The 21,966-nt window shown below is 30.5% G+C and overlaps 3 protein-coding genes across 5 annotated transcripts; 1 reads left to right on the top strand and 2 right to left on the bottom strand.

Annotated features, from left to right (window-relative positions):
* Positions 1–3,457: 3,457 nt before the first annotated feature.
* On the bottom strand, positions 3,458–6,429 carry LOC116402966 (cytochrome P450 71A1-like). The gene is made up of 2 exons (XM_031883610.1): positions 5,444–6,429; positions 3,458–4,212 (listed from the first exon to the last, which is right to left on the bottom strand). The coding sequence occupies exons 1-2, from the start codon at positions 6,347–6,349 to the stop codon at positions 3,595–3,597; spliced, it is 1,524 nt and encodes a 507-aa protein (XP_031739470.1). The 5' UTR covers positions 6,350–6,429; the 3' UTR covers positions 3,458–3,594.
* A 2,659-nt stretch (positions 6,430–9,088) lies between these two features.
* Positions 9,089–11,714, bottom strand: LOC101206899 (cytochrome P450 71A1-like). Its single transcript, XM_004152525.3, has 2 exons — positions 10,652–11,714; positions 9,089–9,941 (listed from the first exon to the last, which is right to left on the bottom strand). Exons 1-2 carry the CDS (start codon positions 11,606–11,608, stop codon positions 9,324–9,326), a joined length of 1,575 nt encoding a protein of 524 aa, XP_004152573.3. The 5' UTR covers positions 11,609–11,714; the 3' UTR covers positions 9,089–9,323.
* Positions 11,715–18,554: 6,840 nt separating this feature from the next.
* LOC116402776 (cytochrome P450 71A1-like) lies at positions 18,555–21,477 on the top strand. 3 transcript variants are annotated; one of them, XM_031882975.1, is made up of 3 exons: positions 18,555–19,518; positions 19,978–20,552; positions 21,067–21,477. In XM_031882975.1, the coding sequence occupies exons 1-3, from the start codon at positions 18,613–18,615 to the stop codon at positions 21,221–21,223; spliced, it is 1,638 nt and encodes a 545-aa protein (XP_031738835.1). In that variant the 5' UTR covers positions 18,555–18,612; the 3' UTR covers positions 21,224–21,477. The 3 variants fall into 3 exon arrangements, with proteins under 3 accessions (XP_031738835.1, XP_031738841.1, XP_031738845.1); XM_031882981.1 differs by having other exon boundaries at positions 18,558–19,518; positions 19,978–20,538; positions 21,067–21,219; XM_031882985.1 differs by having other exon boundaries at positions 18,558–19,518; positions 19,978–20,542; positions 21,067–21,205.
* The last annotated feature ends 489 nt before the right edge of the window (positions 21,478–21,966 follow it).

Raw genomic sequence — 21,966 nt, 5'->3', positions numbered from 1 at the left:
GTTTGATGACATTTCAAATGATAGTTTGGTTTTGATAATTTTGATAAGGTTTTCTTTTCAAAAATGGTTTTCATATTAAGTGAAACTGTTGGATTTTCATTTGGCAACACAAAAGCTTTTTAATTAGAAACTAGACTTCTAGAATTAGCTTGGTTTTTATTAAAAAAATGTTTTCAAAGAAAACAAAAATTAGCTAACTTATTTAAAAGTACTTAATTAGTAAAATTTGATAGACAGTAATAGATTCTTGGTCTAAGGTTGGAAAAATAGTTGGAAGCTATAAATCTATGAAAAAATGTATAAATCTATGAAAAAATGTATTTTCTTCGAAGTAAGAAGAAAAATCTAGAGTTCCTAGATTTGAATTTTAAACACAATCATTGATCGAAATTGTGATATATAATTTATATTTAAATATAAAAATTTAAAAGATCCTCTACTGATGAAGAGAATGTTCATAAAAAAAGGCTGGAATATCATACCGATCAAAATATTTACCTGATATAAAATAATTTTGAAAACGAAAAAAGTCAATCCACAATGTAAACTACCAGAATTTTACTCCAATCAATAAACTATAAATCGAACACACGAACGCAAAAAAAATTACTCCAATCAACAAACCATAAATCGAACACAAGCACGCGATACATGATCGTGTAGATTTTGAATACACCATCTTAGAAATATACCATGTCCTAAGATGTCCTGAGATGAAAGAATTATTTCTTTAGTTATATAATTGGATTTCAGACCTTAGTGACACTCAGATGCCCTGGGATAAAAGGATTGTACCTTTATTTTATTCGATCTCGAACATACATTGTTCTAAGATGAAAGACTTCTGTCTTTAGTTATTCAACTTCATGCTTAATTGCATCGAGATGATCCAGGATTAATAAATCATAAAGAAAATATAAATCGGACATATATAAAATTTATGAAAAGAATAATCCTTCGTCAATTGTCATAAGTTTTTCTTATATTGTTATAAGAAACATAAATATTTTAGGTTTTTTTGTTACATTTATGTAAATTACTTTACTTTATTATATTTGTAGATATTTTTTATAAATTTTGTTACTTGTAATAGTTTATCAAAAAATTAAAGAGAAAAAATAATTAAAGTATATTTTGTTTTGTTTAATGAGAAGGCAAGTGTCCATACCACAAATTAAAACATCCTACTCTATTACTCTATGTTCGTGAAAACATCGCCCTCTTGAGATCTTCAAACACATTTGCACGATTTTTTGTAAAAATTAAATCACTCCAGAACAAAACACACCTTCATCATCTACAAGTTCAAATAAAGGGTCTCGTGGCATGAGAAGTTTATGAGACATATATGATGAAACTGAAGAGTTAAGTCAAAGTTTTAATAACCCTACTCTCTTTTGTTTATTTGGTGACAGTGAACCTTTGAATTTTCAAGAAACTTCACAAAATGACAACTGGAAGATTGCTATGGATGAAAAAATAAAAGCCATAAAAAAGAATGATACGTGGGAACTTTCTACTCTTTCAAATGGAAAGAAAGCAGTAGCTTGGGTATTAAAGATAAAAAGAAATGAAAAAGGAGATCAAGTCGAGAGATACAAAGCAAGATTAGTTGCAAAAGGATATTCTCAAAGAAAATGCATTGATTACGATGAAGTGTTTGCTCCAGTTGCTCGTTTGGAATTGCTGCTCAAAATAATTGGAAGATCTCTCAGATGGATGTCAAATCAGCATTTTTGAATGGATATCTAGAAGAACAAGTCTACTTCGAACAACCTCTTGGTTATTCTGTGAAAGGTCAAGAGGACAAAGTTCTAAAATTGAAGAAGACATTGTACGGATTGAAACAAGCACCAAGAATGTTGAATAGCATAATCAACAAATATTTCCTTGATAATGGGTATTTAAGGTGCCCTTATGAACATTCTCTTTATATTATGACTAATGATCATGGAGATATTTTGGTGGTTCATTTGTACGCGGATGACTTCATTTGTACAGGAAATCGTGCAAGTATGTTTGAAGATCTCAAGAGGGCGATGACCCAAGAATTTGAAATGACAGATATAAGGCTGATGTCATATTATCTTGGCATTAAGGTGAAGCAATCAAAGGAAGGTATTTTCATCTCTCAAGAACGATATACTAGAGAAATTCTAGAGAAGTTCAATATGATCAATTCTAAGCCTGTTACAACTCCGATTGAAATTGAGACAAATTGTCCAAATATGTAGAAGGAGATATCGATCCTTCATATTTCAAAAAGTTTGGTTTGGAGTTTAAGATATTTAACTTGTACACGACCAAATATTCTTTTCGGATTGATGAGTCGATTTATGGAATCTCCTACGACTTGGCAAAGAGAATTCTTTGTTAATTACCTCAAAGGTACGCTTGACTATGGGTTATTTTACGAATATTAATTACCAATATTAAGCAATATATATATTCTTCTATATATCATTTATAAATATTTTTAGTTGTTTTACTATATTTCAAAATAACTGGAAATAAAAATATGGATGGACATGAAATGAAACTGACACTTCCTATACTTCCTATCCTTCCTATATATCCTTGTTTGATTTTATTGTGTAGGTCATTGAATAGGTCACCACAAACCATTGAATTCAATCAAACCTCAATTTCAACATATTTTTACTTGGCTCTCATTAACATCACCTTTGTTTCCCCTTTGAGTGTGACTGCAAACCTACAATCATCTTTGTCAATGCTTGCTCCACATCACATTATCATTCAGTCTCCTATAACCAAAAACAAAACAAACAAAAAATTATACATATTTTGAATTTTTATATTTAAAAATATTAAACCATATGTCACAATATCAATCAATTATTAAGTTTTAAATTCAAGTCTAACTACTCTAGATTTTCTTCTTTCTTTTTAAGAAAAATTTTAAATTTAAATCTAACTACTCTAGATTTTCTTCTTTCTTTTAAGAAAAGTTTTTAATTCAAATCTAACTGCTCTACATTTTCTTCTTTCTTTTAAGAAAATATATTTTATAACTCCTCCACTATTTTTTCCATACCTGTGTTTGACCTATTTTTTCTACCCTAAACCCTAAAATCTCTCTGCATTTTTTAAGATAAATTATTTTCAATGATTAATTTGTTGAAAATATTTAATTAAAATTATAACAAATTTTGTTATATGAATGATAGAATTAGATGTGAAGAATCTATTACGGTCAGTCAAATTTTACTAAATACTTTTAAATAACTTAGCTAATTTTTGTTTTCTTTTAACATTTTTTTACGCTAATTTTAGAAGACTAGTTTCTAGTTAAAAAGCTTTTGTGTTCTCAATAAAAATCCAATTGTTTCACTTAATATGATAAACCATTTTTAAAAAGAAAACCTTATAAAAATTGTCAAAAACTATAAATTGTTACCGAACTATCATTTAAAATGTTATCAAACTCAACCACGTATGGTGCATATCTAACTTAGAAACCAAAGCTCCATTACATTAACTTCAATACAAAACACATTTTATATAACATATGGAAATAGAAGATTTATGATCTTTTATTTAAACAACAATACAAAACAGTCATTTTAAGATGAATTAATTAGACACAACATAAGGTATGGGACTAAGATGGAGTGGCTTTTTCTTACGAACAGTGAGTCCGTTAGCTTCTTCAACATCCAATGATTCACAACCATCAGGAAGCTTCCAATCAAACCAGTAGAGAATATTTGCCAAAGCAAATTCAAACGAAGCAATCCCAAATGATAATCCAGGACACTTCCTTCTTCCACTACCAAATGGAATGAACTCAAAGTTTTGACCTTTATAATCAGCTGAATTAGTTTTGTCCATAAATCTCTCTGGAATGAACTCATTTGGATTATCCCAACATTGAGGGTCTCTTTGAATGGCCCAAGCATTCACAAACACTCTTGTTTTTGACGGAATATAGTAACCTTCAATCTCAACGTCTGCCATTGTTTCTCTTGGCACTAAAAGAGGAACGGGTGGGTGAAGCCTTAGAGACTCTTTAATCACACATTGCATGTATTCCATTTTTTTAATGTCTTCTGCTTCTATCTTTGATTTTTTGCCAATTATTGTTCTAACTTCTTCCTGAACTTTCTTCATGATTCTTGGTTTTCTCATTAGCTCTGTCATTGTCCATTCCAACCCTGTTGCTGTTGTGTCACTTCCACCTATAAACATGTCCTATACAATCCAAACAAGACAAATTTTATTTCGAACACCTAATTTCATGTTTTCTTTTCTTTCAAACGTAAAACAACAAAACAATATACTTGTTTTAGTGGATCATCACATTTTTTTAAAGATATGTGTTACAGGGAAACTAATTTCAATCCTTAAACTTTTTTCTTATATACGTGTAACCATTCCATGCGGGGACTTCCTTTTCTCATGTCAATTTAATATCTTGCTGCTTTGGACTACTGCATGCCCACTATGAACTGTTTAATACTTTAAAAAATTATTAAATGAGACGAACATTATAACGTGGCTGCTTAAAAAGATTAATATATGTCAAGGTGGAGATTAAAAAAATATAATCTGCACGTTCCACTAATAATTATTATTATATAAAACGTTAAAATATATATATAATTTTCTTTAGTTAGAATTAAAATATTTCTAGACATGCATTTTCATGTGCTCCTATAGTGATAAGGAATTGCATCTACATTTTTCTTGTATATCAGTTGAGAAAACTAAGAAATACAATAGATCACTATCAATAAAATTCCACTTAATGTAAGATTATAATAAATAATAAAAAGTTTTAAAAGTCAGTTTACTGAGTTCATAAAAATGTGTTTAATTGGCATACATTATAAACTCTGTTTCTCAATTTTTACTTTTACTTCTGATTTACAATGGCCTACCAAACAAGTCATAACTTGTCAGTAAGGTCAAAAAATTTGTATTTTCAAGAGATTTCTAAAAATATCTCGCATATTAAAAACAAAAAAACAAAGACAGACACATCAGGAGAACTGTTTTGTTGCTTCCCTGTTTGAAGGTCAAAACTAAAAGCACACATGCTGTTGGGGAGTTTTAGGAGGAAAGTAATGACAATACGACCTTTATTTAAAATGGGGGAGAATATTTATTAATTAACTTAAATTGTATATTTAATTTTTATGAGTTTTGAGAAAAAAATAAGAATTGATCAGAATTAAATTTTGATTTCTTTCGATGAAATTCTCTATTCTTTTTTTACCATGTGTCAAGGTAACAAAACAAATATATAGTAAAATTTCACTATCTAAACAATGATAAATATGTACATATCAAGGTAACAAAACAAATATATAGTAAAATTTCACTATCTAAACAATGATAAATATGTATATATATATCTAACAATTGTATCCTAAAAATGAATGTATTGTAATATATGAGAGAAGAAAGAGAGAGAACTAACCAAAACAATTGCTTTGAGGTTATCAAGAGAGAAAGGATAGTCAAGCTTATCATCTTGTTGAAGTTGTAGCATAATATCCACAAAATCCTTTTTTGATTCATAATCATCGATATTAATTACACCTCCTGATCTCTTGATTTTCTCCTTATGTTCTTCAACAACTTTACTAAAAAGCTCATCTAATGTTTTGAAACAATTCTTCAAATCCCAATTAAATCCTCTAATAACATCAATAATCCAACCAAATGAAGGGAAAAAATCCTCAACACAAAACGCTGTCACTATCACCATAGCCTTTCTTGATATCTCCTCAAATCTACTCTTCCCATCTTCATCCTCAAATTTCTCTCCCATAACACATTTTGAAACAATATTATTTGATGTTTGGAAAAACAAATGCCCAAGATCCAAACTATGATCACTCCCACTCTTACGAATCTTATTAACAAGAGAATCAATTTCTTCATCTCTAACGTATTGAAAAGACTCAACTCTTTTCACACTAAAAAGCTCAAGAGCACATATTTTTCTTGCTTGGCGCCAGTACTCACCATATGGGGCAAAACCCATATCTTGGCATCCATAAAGCAAGGTTTTTGCCGCAGTCGTTTGGGGTCGGTTAGAGAATACAAGGTCATGGGTTTTCATGACTTGTTCGGCCATTTTCGCCGAGGAAATTACGAGGACAGGAGCTTGGCCTAGCTTTAAGAGCATTAGAGGACCATATTTTTGGGAAAGAGTGGCCAAGGATTGGTGTGGTAGGGAGCCTAGTTGGTGAAGGTTGCCAATTAGGGGAAGTCTTAGAGGTGAAGGAGGGAAGTTTGGGGTTTTGGGTTTGAAGAAGAATAGTTTTAGTGAAAGTAAGAAAATGAAGATGAAGAAGAGTAAAGATGAGATGGGATCCATTTCTTTTGAATCTTGCTCTCGCACCAAACTTGATCTGGTTTGAGAGTTTTGAAGTGTATTTATAATTCAATATGCTTTCTCCAAGCTGTTGGATGGTTTATCAATTAAAAATGACGCATATATTAATTTATACATACTTGAACATATTCCACAATGTTCTGGAAACAACTTACAATGGTCACCTATGTTTTTTGGAGTTAGATCACAATAGAAAAATTCTGGTGATAGAATGTAAAAATTAGATATACAATCAAATTGAATTATAAAGTCTATCATTAACGAGCTATATAGAGTTCGTAAGTCTTGTGTTTAAGATTTAGAGTAATTTATAACAACGAAGTTCGTTAATAAATGATATAATTCAATTTTACCTTTCACTTAACAACTAAACTTTTGGTGGGTAATTGAAAACGAGATGTTAGTATCCCAATTAATATTGAAGATTAATTAAAGTGTGGGTTAGCCTCTCCTCCTACATGCAAGTTTGCTGCCGCCGTCCATCCGGTCACAAAGGGTATGGACATGCAGTATTGGCAATTACGTACGTTCTCACTAAAGAAAATAAAATATACTTTGATTTCTTCTCTCTTTAATTGATTTGAGAAATTATTTAATATTACAGTAGTTGGGATAAACAAAGGTAGATTATAATCTAAAGTTGTTGAATTATGAAAAAGTCAATTGATTTAGATTTGATCTGTGTCTTGTCTTATTCAAAAAAATCCAATCCTCCAAATAGCCTTATTCTCTCCATTATTGTTCAAGGAAAAAGGAGGAAATATGTAATAATTGGTATGATGATATGATAGAGCCAAAAAATTTGAACCTCACATAAAGATAATTATAGATATGTTAGCACTATTTTTGTTGATGCTGTATACAATATTTTATTCTAATATTAAAGGATAACATTTTAAAATTGTCAGTTCCCCCTTCTATATCACCACATCAAAACAAATAAGTTTGTCACAAATTCTCGTTTTCTTCTCATGTGTATGGACTTTTCTGATATTGTATTAGACTTTTCTTTTACTACTGTACATGACTATTCTGATATTAATTTCAATAATTGAAAGTGCCCAAAACATTATTTTATTCTAATCATATAAATAATCGATAAATATTCACAAATTGAGTAAAAAATCTTCTAGTTAGTATGTGATACATATCAATCTCATCTCTCAGTATCTGTCAGTGTCAAAGTGTTTATTAATATCTATGATGGATAGATAACCAAATATTTTTTAAAATAGTAAAATAAATTAAAATATTTACAAATTATAACTAAATTTTAGATTCTATTAAAAATAATTACTGATAGACTTCTATCACGGAAGCATATTATTGATCATCAATGATATAATTTAAAAGTTTTGTTATATATTGTAAAATTTAATATTTTTTAAAATATTAGTGATATAATTTGAAAGTTTTGCACAACATAAGATACATCGATTTGGGTTCAGACACACGAACGAATATTTTTTTAATTACTTCCATAGTATTTATTTTCCTATGGAAAACGTTCCATAGAAAGAATTTGCATTTTTTTGGAATTGCAAAAGACTAAAGCGTTTCAAAAGTTTTGAGGAAGTCATGCCCAAAATTGTGTTGTTGTGTGTCTTGCAAAGCCTTTTTTTTTTTTGTTGAATCTGTGGTAAACCCTTTGTTTCCATTTAAATAATCATATTTGTGTGTTAGAGTCACTCGACGGATTCGATACTGGAAGTAATGATTTTATGTTGTCCCATAAGATGATCTCTCTATTGTTTAATGGACGTCTGGCCTAAATATTCCAATCTTTGAGCTGTGAATCCAAACTTGATTTACTGCTTCACTTTTTGAGTTGCATAATGCGTAAAGCCTCGAAAACTAAACGGCTAATGGACTATTTCATTCCATCTACCATGCCAGAAAGAAATATTTTCTCCATTGTTGATTTGCCATTTGAAGTTGCTTTTAAACTACGATGTTTTCCATGAGTCAGTATGTCTCTGATGAAATTGGTGGAGTACCTAGCATTAATTATTTTTCCTCCACAAAGTATTTGGTTCCATTGAATAGCGCCAGCGCCATTTACATAAAAAAATTGAATAATTATTATAATAGGTTATTTTAGAAATAATAATAAAGTGTATAATAACATTTAAAAAAAAGTGCAAATATAGCCAAATCTACTCTTATATTCTTTCTTTATGATAGATTTTGTCATACAAACATTTTTAAACATAACAAAATAAATTAAAATATTTACAAGGTATAGCAAAATTTTGGATTCTATCAATGATAATCTTCTATTATTACTATAACATATCAATTACTATTAGTGATAAAATTTGTTATATGTTGTAGATATTTTATAAAGTTTGGTGTTTTAAAAAATTCTCCTTTTATTATATTCACAATTTCTTAAAACATTGCTATATATGCTTATATTTTAAATATAGTAATCACTATATTTGCAACATACTATCCTTTATAATATATATGTACATGTGCGCTTAAAATAGAGTAAAACACACCCATCAAGCAATTAAAAATAAATCCATCTATCAATAATTAAAAACGAAAAAGAATCATGTATTAATATGAAACTTATTTATATATGACAGTGAAGAAATGATAGTACATTATTATTATTACTGCGCTAAGTAAAAACACTATGATAAATGTTGAATAAAATGGAAGACTAATACCAAGTGAAAATTCCCTCCAAATTTTCAAGAACTATGATAGATATGTTGAATAAAACACGATTAATAGAAGACTAATACAAAGTAAAAAACGATAATAGATGTTGAATAAACACGATTAATGGAAGAGTAATTAAGCAAAGACTACAGTTTTTTTGTTCTTTTAAATGCAAGAAAAGAGAAGAAAATTAAAGCATCAATTGGTGGGCGTGTTTGAAAGTTGGTAATATAATGGGCAAGGGAGGAAGAGTTAGCGCAATATATAGCTCCAATTCTAAAGTTTATATGTATGGTATTGGGATGAGACAAAGAGGAATTTTCTTATGAACAGTGATTCCATGTTCTTCAGTCATATCCAACGTCTCTTCTTTCCTACCCTCAACCATCTTCCAATCAAACCAATACAAAAGATTGGCCAACACACATTCATAAGCAGCACTTCCAAACTCTATTCCAGGGCATTTCCTTCTTCCACTTCCAAATGGAACCAACTCAAAATTTGACCCTTTAAAATCAATTGATTTATTTTCCTCCATAAATCTCTCTGGGATGAACTGGTTTGGGTTTTCCCATATTTTGGGGTCTCTTTGAATTGCCCAAACATTCACAAACACACTTGTTCCTGCTCCCACATGGTACCCTTCGATGTCAACCTTATCTATTGTTTCTCGAGGTACAAGTAGAGGAACTGATGGGTGTAATCTCATAGATTCTTTCATTACACATTTCATGTACTCCATTTTGTTAATGTCCGTTGGTTCAATTTTTGTCTTGTTTTCTCCAACTATTGTTCTTATTTCTTGTTGGACTTTCTTCATGGTGTTTGAATCTCTTAACAACTCTGCCATTGTCCACTCTAATAATGTTGCCGTTGAGTCTGTCCCTCCTACGAACATGTCCTGCATAAAAGGTTAAAATTAAAATTTGTTACAATTATTTGATTCACAGTTTTATATATTTGAACATAGTATGAACCAGAAATTATAAACAGTACAAATTAGAGAAATCACATTTTCATAACATACAATTTTATTTTGAATTATTTTAAAAAATGAGTAAGAAAATTTTGACATATGATTAATTGAACATGAAAAAGAGATCGAGAGAGAAAATTGAGAGATAAGAATGGTGGGTGGAAAAGTTATCTTCATTTTTCTATTGGGATAGGGAGATAATGGATGCATTCTCCACCTTATACACAAAAGAAAAAAATTTGTGAATTGTGAATAAAAGTAGTAAATACTTCCAAATTTATAAATATCAATTACCAATTTTCCCAAATACAAATTAAAATAGTTTACATGCTTGTAGATATCTTATAATTTTAAATAGGAGATACTTTATTTTGCTTTAGAGTTCTTTTGTTCTCCAAATTTCGAAGAACATGGTAAAAACAAAGTCACTAAAAAAACGTATATTTTGAAAACTTGGAAAAATTCATAGATAAATAAAGTATATTTTGAAAGTTCATTGACCAAATGCTTCTATTCTTTAAAAACCAAGGACTAAAAATGTAGTGTGTAATATTTTTTAGTGATTGAAAAAAAAAAAAGATGTTGTCTAAAAACAAGTATTAGAAGAAAATGAGAAAGATCAAGAGAAAAGAAACCATTAAGATGGCTTTGAGGTTGTCTATAGTGAAATGGTCATGAAACGTGTGATCTTCGTCATTGAGCTGCTGCAACATGATATCCACAAAATCCTTCTTATCGTCACATCTATCACTTGATTTCAACTTTATGATGTGGTCTTCAATCACCATATCAAAGAATCCATCCATTATCTTAGAAACTTTTTTCATTTCCCCAACCAATCCTCTAATAACATCAACCCATCCAAAATTAGGAAAGAAATCCCCCACACAAAAAGCTGAGAGTAACTCCATTACTCTTCTTGAGTGCACGTCTCTAAATTCGTTCTTCCCATTTTCATCCTCAAATTTCTTCCCCAGAACACATCTTGACACTATATCGTTTGACGTTTGAAACAATAATTGAGTAAGATTCAAACCCTCACTACAATTAGCTCCCTTACGAATTTTATTGATAAGTATGTCAACTTCTTCATCTCTAACATATCGAAAAGACTCAACTCTTTTGTGGCTAAAAAGCTCAACAACACACATTTTTTTGGCTTTTTTCCAACAATCACTATATGGGGAAAAACCCACATCTTGGCAACTATAGAACAAGAGATTTGAGGCTGTGGTTTTGGGTCTATTGGAGAAATTAAGGTCATGGGTCTTCATAATTTCTCTAGCCATATTTGGTGAGGAAACCACTAGAGTTGGGGTTTGGCCTAGTTTGAGGAGCATGAGAGGGCCATGTTTGTTGGAAAGGGAAGCTAAAGATTGGTGTGGTAAGGTTCCTAATTGGTGAAGGTTGCCAATGATGGGAAGTTTGGGTGGTGAAGGAGGGAAATTGGGGCTTTGGTTTTTGCTCAGAAATCGCTTTAGCAAAAGGAGGAAGAAGAAGAAAAGGCAAAAGGAAATAGAGATAGGATTGGCTTGAAATAATGGTAGTTGAAGCTGCAGGCAAAGTTGTTGGAAATTGGAGTTTTGATCCATTTTGTTCTTTGTTATGGGGGTTTGTGCAGCTTTGTATTCCTTGTATAGATATTTATAAGGAACTGTTTGAGACTGTCTCTGGGAGAGAAGTGCTTGGGTACGTTAACCTAATGTGTATGGTGTATGTGCCTGAGGTGATTTTTAAAGGTTTGAAAATTATTGTTTTTAACATGTGGTTCGTATATTCATTAAAATCTAATTTTAGAAATAATCTGAATTTTATGGCTTTTTTATAATATAATTAATTTTAGATTTATTTTAAAAAAAAAAATCTCAAACTCTGAAATGCATAGGTTGTATTATTAAACTTTTATAATTTAGTTCCTATATAGTAACAAACCAGTTACAACCTATAAAAGAAAGAGAAAGCTACAGATGATCAAAAGAAAACACAAATACAATCTTTCTCTAAAGCTACTACTCATCAAAGAAAAACACAAATACAAATAAAGATATATTGATGTGTTGTTGATATGTCCATTTCTCAAAAATAAATGGTGAAACTGTAGCACCTTAGCTTAGGGAAAAAATATATCTTTTGTGTCCAAGTTTTTCTTGAATTAGGTGTGTATTTGGTTCATCCAGAGTGTTCCTCTTAAATGGGATATTCTCCAAAATCTTCCCAACCCGTTTGTTCCTTGTTCATCACTCGTCCACCATGCACAAATGGCCCAAATCGAATTTCCATTGTTGTAAAAGTCAATTAATCTGTGAGTTCCAACCATCCAAATACATTATTCCTAAGCAATATAGGACTTTTCTTATTGGTTATAAGGAAAGTATTATGAATAACTGTATTTTTATCCTAAAATTAAAAGACACCAAAATTTGAACGACCAGACTAGAAACAAAAAACACAAAGAGTTCTTGAAAGAATTGCTTAGATTATTCCCATTTGGCTCCAAGTGGCAGGATGTTAGAACGGAAGGGGTAGTCGAACCATCAGACAAAAAATGTAGGTCGTGGGATCAATATGCATGCTTAATTATTCACTTACATATATATAGTAGGGCATTAATGAAAATTGATCAGCTGCCTCTAATCATCAGTTGAAGATCACCGGTCGTTTAAGACGAAGCCTCTGGATGCAGTTGTGAATGATTTTGTTGGGTAGGTTATTGAATAGGTCACTACAAACCCATTCAATTCTATCAAACCTCAATTTCCACATATTTTTACTTGGCTCTCATTAACATCACCTTTTCTTTCTCCCTTTGAGTGCGACTGCAGAACTTGTAGTTTTGCAGTTCAAAAATCTTTGCCATTGCTTACTCACATGACATTATCTTGGAGTTGGGTTTTGGGAATACAAGGAAGAGATTTGTGCAGTATTTTTTCCTTTTAGTTGGGTTTTGGGTCACTATTTGGGTTATTGTGATTTTGGTTGGCTAATTTTATTAAAGGTAAAATTTGAGTATTTTGGAGTACCACATATGAAAGATATTGGTAATAACATTAGGACTGTGATTTCATGGATCTCTTTCTCCATTCGTCCCAACCATCTTGGAAGGAATATTTAATCTCTTCTAAATTAATATTCTCTAGGCTAGCCGTATACATACATATGTATATGTATATATGTATATATGTACATAGATGTATAAATATATGTATATTTGTAGATGTTTATCTATATGTCTATATATTTGTTTTATATATGTGTGTCTATATTTGTGTTTATATGTGTCTAGAAATGTATATATTACTATTTTCATTATTATGGTTAACCACCTTATGATAAAAATGTGTACATCAAACGTTTTGAACCATATATATTGTTAATTGAGTATTTTTATGTTCCTCATCATTGAGATTGTTCTCTTTTGATATAGTATTTAGGGTGCAGTAAATGTGACTATACGCTCTCTCTCAAGCCAAAAACAGTTCTATGAAAAAGATGTGGATTTCCTCGGACAAGAAATGAAATTTAAAGGCGTGTAGTCCCTTAAATGATAGAGAAATCGCCCTATGGAATCAGATCTCTTCTGGGCTTCCTTATCCGATGGAAGACAAAGGCATGTGCAAACCTATTTGGAAACTGGAAAACAACAAGGCTTTCTTCACGGCTTCTGTAAAAAAGACCATCCAAATTTCACCTCTTAATGGGAATAATGGAGTCGACACCTACAATTTTCAAAGCTCTTTGAAAATCACTATTCCAAAGAAGTGCAAATTCTTCCTTTGGTCCATTCTTCATGAAGGTATCAACACGTACTATGGAGGTTCTTCAAAGAAGACAGCCAAAAACATGTTTAAATCAAAGTTGGTGTGTTATGTGCCACTCTCACTACGAAACAAGTGATCATTTACTTGTTAACTGTATGGCAACCAACTTTCTTTGGGACTCTTTACGAACTCAAACTAGATATCAACACTCATTCAACGATCTAAAATCAGTTGCGATGCCCCTTTTCCATCAGAATCCTACAGAAGAAACATTATTATCATAAATGCAGTGGTAGTTGTCCTTTTGGAGCATTTGGACTGAAAGAAATAGAAGAATATTTGTTAACAATGAAAATAACTTACTTAACCTCTGGGAAGATTGCTGTAATTAATATAGGTTTGTGATGTAGCCGACATCACCTATTCAAACATTATTCTTCTTCACCTATTCAAACATTATTCTTCTAGTTCGTTAGCTCTCAACTTCCTCGCTCTTCTTCACTATGAGCTTTATGGACTTCTCTCCAACCCTTTATAATCTCTTGACTTTTTAAAAAATTCGGTGTTGGGAGCTTTAGGCTCTTGACACTAGTCTCCTTCTCCAAAAAAAATACAATGAATATGACGGAATCTCACTTTTAGAGAGAGCCTAATTAGCTTATTGTTTTGAGTTGAGGGGATCTCATACAAAGCTCGAATTAAAAAGCATATTGTGGATGGGAGGGGGAACTGAAACTTAGGCTCCTAGTTTCATTCACTAGGCACACTACCCTCCAAATGCAGGTGGTTTTGCACCGAACTGAGTTGCCAATTTTTTTGTTATTATTTTTCTAGTTGCATTTGTAACGACCTTTTTACCAAATATATTGCCAATGACACTGTGTTTTTTTTAATGGTTAACTACAATATTGTAATAAATTATAAATTGATTAACCATGATTGAGATTTATATAATAGATTAATGTATAGTTATATATTATTGGGGGAGGGATTATAATTAATTTGGTTGGAGAACCTCACCAACGTTACATCACATCAAGCTGCTCCATGAGGGTTAATAATTAATTAACCTAATCTTCTTGCCTCACTTGAAAAAGCAAATTACAATTCGAAAAAAATCATTTAAAGACAGATTATCGTAGCTGTAATTTTAAAAAATAATATTGTAATAAAGTATGAGGATTTGAACCCAAAACCTTCTGTATCCGAATATATAACGAGCAATACTATATTCTCTAACTTAGTTGTATTATTTATGAATAATGATCAAATTGTAAACCGTAATTTATAAAAAAATTTAGAATATTTTTGAGTTAGGGTTTTGATTCAACATCTCTTATATTATTTTGGAGTTTGAGATTTATGGTTGGATTTTGAAATTAAGAATTAAATTAACAAAAAAAAAAAAAAAAAGCTGTACATCAAAATGATTTTAGGTTTGACAATTATCAAAATCAATTTCAGAATAAAAAAATCGGTTTATAAAAAAATAGGTAATTTTGGAATCATATAAAAATAGTATAATATAAATATATATTAGCTAATTTTTTCAACAAAAGTTCAAATAATAATTTTTACTCAATTTTTTTCTAATAACACATGAGAACACCAACAATTCATGATTAATGAAAAAAAATGTCATAAAATTAAAATTTATGGAAGGAAAGAAAATAATATAATAAATTATATGAACGAAAAACACGGATGGTGAGATATATAATTCATGATATTGAACTTTGTATATTGATTTGTGCGGTGAATACAATCTCTAGTATTTACCCATTTGATGGTTTCTCTCAAATAAAAGTTAAAATCTTGGAATTTTTTTGTCATCGGTCTTTAGGATGTTGTAGCTGCAAATCGATTTGAACTTCGATCTTCTAGAATCTAAGAAATGTTTAATCCTCCAAGTCTTCAATCTTTCAAAAGATGTCAATTTCGACGTTGATACGAACTTGTATGTTTTGAGAGCTTGTATAAGTTTGAATCTTCATTTCTTTAGTATTTTAAAGCTTCAATTCTTTCTTCAACCCAAGATCCTCCAAATGAATGTCAAAAGTCTATTTACAGAGAAATTTCATTGGCTTAACGTGAGTTTGTGCCCATCTACTTATTGGGCTTGGATTTGGGTTTATATTCTTGTTGGATTTAAGTTTGGACTTGAGCTTATTTGCTCGGCGCGCTTGGACCCATTATTTTTTTAGTCAAATTTTTACATCGAAGGCTTAAATTGGGTTGGATATGGAAAAACTTGACTACCCAAATTCAATCCGATTATAATCATCACAATTTTGCTACGATGACGTGGCAAAATTTAATTAACCAAAATTTCTTGCTCAACACCTACGAATCTAATTTAAGTGAATTACTCATTGATGTTAAAGTTAACAATACATCTTTGTTTTCATTATGTGATAATTAAAATCTAACCAAAAAAGAAAAAAAAAAAAACATTGATTTCAATGGCTCTGCATGGGAATCTTTTATAAAAAAGATTAATTTTCAACAAAAGAAGGAAATTAAAACAATTGAAAATTCCAAAATGTTTAAACATTTAAACAAAAATAAATAAATGGATTCTCAAGATTGTCGTCCCTTATGAATGTTAAGATGAAAACTAATCCAAATATAAATCAACTAAGACAAAAAGAAATGGAAATTTAAAAACGGAACAAAAATTACCAAAAGAGAAAACGGATGGGGTCTTTTTAAAAATAGAACAAACTAGAAAAAAATTTACACGGTATAAAACAATTTCGAAAATGAAAAAAACTCACAGCCACACAATAGAAATTTTCAAAAATGTTCAAATTAATTAAACGTAATATATTTGAAAAATCAATATTTGAAAAACGGTCGTTTAGATTTAAAAAGTTCAATAATTTCTTTTACACAATTATTTAGGTTAATCGTCTAAACTTTGCTTGTCAAATCTCAACGAGTTTTTTAAAAAAATATTTTGGAAAACAATTATTCATATTTGGTATACGATTGTTTAGATATGATTATTTAAATTAGTTTAAATATCCCAATGATTTTTTTTTCACCATCTTTTATATTTGTCAACGATTTAAACAACTAAATAACAATATGATTTTTTTTTATAAAAGAAATATTGTATATTTGGTATATAATCTTGAATCAATTAACGATCTGAAAAAAAAAAATCGCAGAAAAGGAAAAGAAAAACAATGAAAAAAAAAAATAATATTGTCAAGATCATAAAGAACACGAAATAGAGAATAGTACAAAAAAAATCGAATACACTACTTGTTTTAATTCAAGTGGGAAAGAGCGTAAATTATTGTTGATTTGAGGCTGGATCGGAAAGGAGACTGACGAACAGAGTAACCACTTAAGCATTTTTAAAAATAGCAAAATGAATTAAAATATTTACAAGCAATAGCAAAATTTTGGATTATTGATAACTATCGGTGATAGAATTTGCTAGAGGTTGAAAATATTTTGTAAAATCTACTATTTTTCAAAAAAAATATTTATTTATATATATTATAAAAAGATGATAAAGTTAAGGACAACTTAAGTCTTTGGGTCTAATATTAAAATCTACCGGTAGAGTCAAAAGTAAATATTTTTAAAGGTAGATGTCCACCTAGTGAAGATGTCACGATGCATCTACTTATTTATTGTATTAAAAAAAGGAAAAGAGTTCAACCTAATCTAAACCTAACATAACGTAACTTATCTCACTTTCACACAATTCTTTTTAAAGTTTCAATATTTGATATATAAATTTAGCCCCCACTCGATTTCTCTAATCTTGTGTGTTTGTTTTTCTTTTGCTAAATGCTTTAATATACGTTCCTCAATTTTCTTTTCTTTTCTTTTTTTGATAATTACGTTTTTATATTTTATCAATAAAGAATTTTTTGAATTTTTATATTTAAATATTAAATAATATCTAACAACTCAATTATATACAACTCTAGATTTTTAAAATTCAAATCTAGCAACCCATAGGTTTTCTTCTTCCTTTTAAGAAAATATATTTTTGATAGATTTATAGCTCCCCACTATTTTTTCCATACTTGTGTTCAACTATTTTTCCTCAACCTACATTTTTTGGACATACATTATCTTGAGATGAAAGACTTCTGCTTTTAGTTATTCGATCTTATGCCTTTAATTGTATCGAGATGGTCCAAAGTTAATAAATCACAAAGAAAATATATATTGTAAGGACATATAAGAATATATATATATGGAATTTATGAAAAGATTGATTGTTCGTCAATTGTTATAAGCTTTTCTTATATTGTTACAAAGAACTAAATATTTTAAGTTTTTGTTAGATTGACGTAAGTTACACTATTTTATTATATTTATAGATATTTTTTTTTATAAATTTTGTTACTTGGAATAGTTTATCAAACAATTAAAGAGAGAAGAAATAATTAAAGTATATTGTGTTTTGTTTAATGAGAAGGCAAGTGTCCATAGCGCATGCCCATAGCCATTTTGACCGAAGGGAAGGCGGCAACAAACTTATGCATGGAGGAGGAGAGGCTAACCCACACTTCAATCTTCATTATTGATTGGGTTCTCATTTTAAACCACCCACCAAAAACTTTAGATGTATAAATTTAATTATATTATCTAAAACGTTAACTTTTTAACTCGAACGTATTAACTTCAGACTTTATAATATATATATAATGTTATTTTTCAATTTAAGACAACTATAATTTTCCTATTATGATTAATATATACATAAATTTTAGTTGATATCATGGAAAAGTTAGGAGAAAGAGCATTCAATTATCTATAAATATTACACTCTAAAACCAAGTTTGGTAGGAGAGCTAGATTCAAAAGAAATGGATCCCATCTCATCGTCACTCTTCTTCATCTTCATCATCTTACTTTTACTAAAACTATTCTTCTTCAAACCCAAAACCCCAAACTTTCCTCCTTCGCCTCCAAAACTTCCCCTAATTGGCAACCTTCACCAACTAGGCTCCCTACCACACCAATCTTTGGCCACTCTTTCCCAAAAATATGGCCCTCTAATGCTCTTAAAGCTAGGCCAAGCTCCCGTCCTCGTAATTTCCTCAGCGAAAATGGCCAAACAAGTCATGAAAACCCATGACCTCGTATTCTCTAGCCGACCCCAAACGACTGCCGTGAAAACCTTGCTTTACGGAGGCCAAGATGTGGGTTTTGCTCCATATGGCGAGTATTGGCGCCAAGCAAAAAAAATATGTACTCTTGAGCTTCTCAGTGTGAAAAGAGTTGAGTCTTTTCAATACGTTAGAGATGAAGAAATTGATGCTCTTGTTAATAAGATTCGTAAGAGTGGGAGTGATCAAAGTTTGGATCTTGGCCATTTGTTTTTCCAAACATCAAATAATATCGTTGCAAGATGTGTTATGGGAGAGAAATTTGAGGATGAAGATGGGAAGAGTAGATTTGAGGAGATATCAAGAAAGGTTGTGGTGATAGTAACAGCGTTTTGTGTTGAGGATTTTTTCCCTTCATTTGGTTGGATTATTGATGTTATTAGAGGATTTCATTGGGATTTGAAGAATTGTTTCAAAACATTGGATGAGTTTCTTAGTAAAGTTGTTGAAGAACATAAGGAGAAGATCAAGAGATCAGGAGGTGATATTAATATCGATAATTATGAATCGAAAAAAGATTTTGTGGATATTATGCTACAACTTCAACAAGGTGACGAGCTTGACTATCATTTCTCTCTTGACAGCCTCAAAGCCATTGTTTCGGTTAGTTCTCTCTTTCTTCTCTATATATATTACACTACATGCATCCATTTTTTAGGATACAATTGTTATCTTTTATCGACATATGTCACTATCAACGTAATCCCTTATTGATATGAACATATGAAAGTGTCTATTAATTCTAAGAAAATTACATATCTATTTTAAAGTTTTATAATATAATAATTATTTTAGTGGCATATCAGATTTTTTGAATCTCCAACTTAGACATAATATTTTTAAAGTCACGTTACAATGTTCGTTTGATCATTTTTAATAATTTTTTAAATTATTAAACACTTCATAAAAGAAATTCCACGCATGGAATGGTTAATTACATGTATATAATAAAAAGTTTAAGGGTTGTAATTTTCCCTATAGCAAATATATTTAAAAAGATGTGATGATCCATTGAAAGAAGTATGTGTTCGAAATAATTTTTTTCTTGTTTGGATTGTATAGGACATGTTTATAGGTGGAAGTGACACAACAGCAACAGGGTTGGAATGGACAATGACAGAGCTAATGAGAAAACCAAGAATCATGAAGAAAGTTCAAGAAGAAGTTAGAACAATAATTGGCAAAAAATCAAAGATAGAAGCAGAAGACATTCAAAAAATGGAATACATGCAATGTGTGATTAAAGAGTCTCTAAGGCTTCACCCACCCGTTCCTCTTTTAGTGCCAAGAGAAACAATGGCAGACGTTGAGATTGAAGGTTACTATATTCCGTCAAAAACAAGAGTGTTTGTGAATGCTTGGGCCATTCAAAGAGACCCTCAATTTTGGGTTAATCCAAATGAGTTCATTCCAGAGAGATTTATGGACAAAACTAATTCAGCTGATTATAAAGGTCAAAACTTTGAGTTCATTCCATTTGGTAGTGGAAGAAGGAAGTGTGCTGGATTGTCATTTGGGATTGCTTCTTTTGAATTTGCTTTGGCTAATATTCTCTGCTGGTTTGATTGGAAGCTTCCTGGTGGTTGTGAATCATTGGATATTGAAGAAGCTAATGGACTCACTGTTCGTAAGAAAAAGTCACTCCATCTGAACCCCGTACCTTATGTCGTGTCTAATATTTAAATATAAAAATTCAAAAGATCCTATATTGATCATGAAGAGAATGTTCATAATAGAAGGTTGGAATATCATATATTTGTATATGATTAATTATTCAAACTTATAGGAATCTTTTAATTCAATATAGCACAATCAACAATAATTACTCAAAAACAATATTTTTTTGAAAAGGATACCAAATTAATGTCAGTCATTAGGTGCATCCAAGTACTCTCACTAGGTGGGCACCCTTTTAGTACCCTCATCATACTTTATATATATTCAATAAGCTCAAGGGTACAAAAGTTATGGGGCTAGAGATAAGCCCATTCAGTTATATCAAAACATTCATATTTAGAAATATTATAAAAGGTGAATAATTAGCAAAAGATTTGTTTGTTTTATGTCCATAGCCGTATGTAGTTGCGTATATCTTTCCATAACTTGATAGAGCTTTGATCATAATCTTTTAATATTCTTTTTTTTTTTCAGTCAATTAACCCATAAAACAGCAACCATGAAGTTGAACCGAATAGCACCTCCTTTTGTCTTTGGATTGATGGATGCTAGTTTGTTGGAGAGATTGTTGAGAGGCACTTTGATGCTATCTAAACCTTGTATGATGTCAAGCTTGTTCCATAGATATTGACTTGACGGGCATTATAAGAAAAGATAATCAATGAATTCATTCTCATATTTATGGACATAACACACCAGTTTGGGTTTAGACAAGTTGTTTTGATCCTTTTCTAGATAAAATCACTGGTGAGTATCCCATTATGTAGCATGGTCCATCAGAAGACTTTGCATTTTTTTTTTGGAGATTTTGGACTTCCATATATGTCTGTAATTGGTAGTATCTTCATTTATCAATCTGAAAGAGAGCAAGGCATCTTTGATAAACATAGTTGTGAATTCACCGTACCTGTTCAGCTTCCATTCCGGTTTGTCTATATCTATGTGGTTGGATATTATGGGAAATGATGCTTTGATTGATCTCCAAACATTGCTTTCTTTTCATTTAAAGGTAATTTTATGGCGGCCTTAATGTCTCAATCACCAATCTCCTCATTCTAAGCATCTGCAAATTTTCCATCCTTTATCATGGATAGTGCAAAGAGTCTAGAGGCTTTATTCTTTAGAGGTATTTCTGAAATTCATGCACCATGCCAAAAAGAAATATATTTTCCATCATTTACTTTCCATTTCATGTGGTTATTATACCAATCAACACCTTTGCAAATGGATTTCCATGGGGCATTTGTGTTGCTGTACTTTCCTTTCTGTGGTATATCTCTCTAAGTATTGTTGGCATATTTTGCATCTATGAAAATTCTCCATAGATTTTTTGGCTCGCATTGGTACCTCCAAAGCCACTTGGTCAACATAATA

Source organism: Cucumis sativus, chromosome 1, assembly GCF_000004075.3.
Source record: "Cucumis sativus cultivar 9930 chromosome 1, Cucumber_9930_V3, whole genome shotgun sequence".
Lineage (NCBI taxonomy): Eukaryota > Viridiplantae > Streptophyta > Magnoliopsida > Cucurbitales > Cucurbitaceae > Cucumis > Cucumis sativus.
The sequence above is the reverse complement of the archived record's forward strand: the minus strand, read 5'-3'. Positions and strand labels throughout refer to the sequence as shown.

Excerpts from the sequence above, each read along its gene's own strand:
- LOC116402966 (XM_031883610.1), bottom strand. The coding sequence starts at position 6,349 with ATGGATCCCATCTCATCTTTACTCTTCTTCATCTTCATTTTCTTACTT. Across the intron at positions 4,213-5,443 it reads ACCTCAAAGCAATTGTTTTG|GACATGTTTATAGGTGGAAG; the intron begins GTTAGTTCTCTC and ends TGGATTGTATAG.
- LOC101206899 (XM_004152525.3), bottom strand. The coding sequence starts at position 11,608 with ATGGATCAAAACTCCAATTTCCAACAACTTTGCCTGCAGCTTCAACTA. Across the intron at positions 9,942-10,651 it reads ACCTCAAAGCCATCTTAATG|GACATGTTCGTAGGAGGGAC; the intron begins GTTTCTTTTCTC and ends CCTTTTATGCAG.
- LOC116402776 (XM_031882975.1), top strand. The coding sequence starts at position 18,613 with ATGGATCCCATCTCATCGTCACTCTTCTTCATCTTCATCATCTTACTT. Across the intron at positions 19,519-19,977 it reads GCCTCAAAGCCATTGTTTCG|GACATGTTTATAGGTGGAAG; the intron begins GTTAGTTCTCTC and ends TGGATTGTATAG. Across the intron at positions 20,553-21,066 it reads CTCACTGTTCGTAAGAAAAA|TCAATTAACCCATAAAACAG; the intron begins GTCACTCCATCT and ends TTTTTTTTTCAG.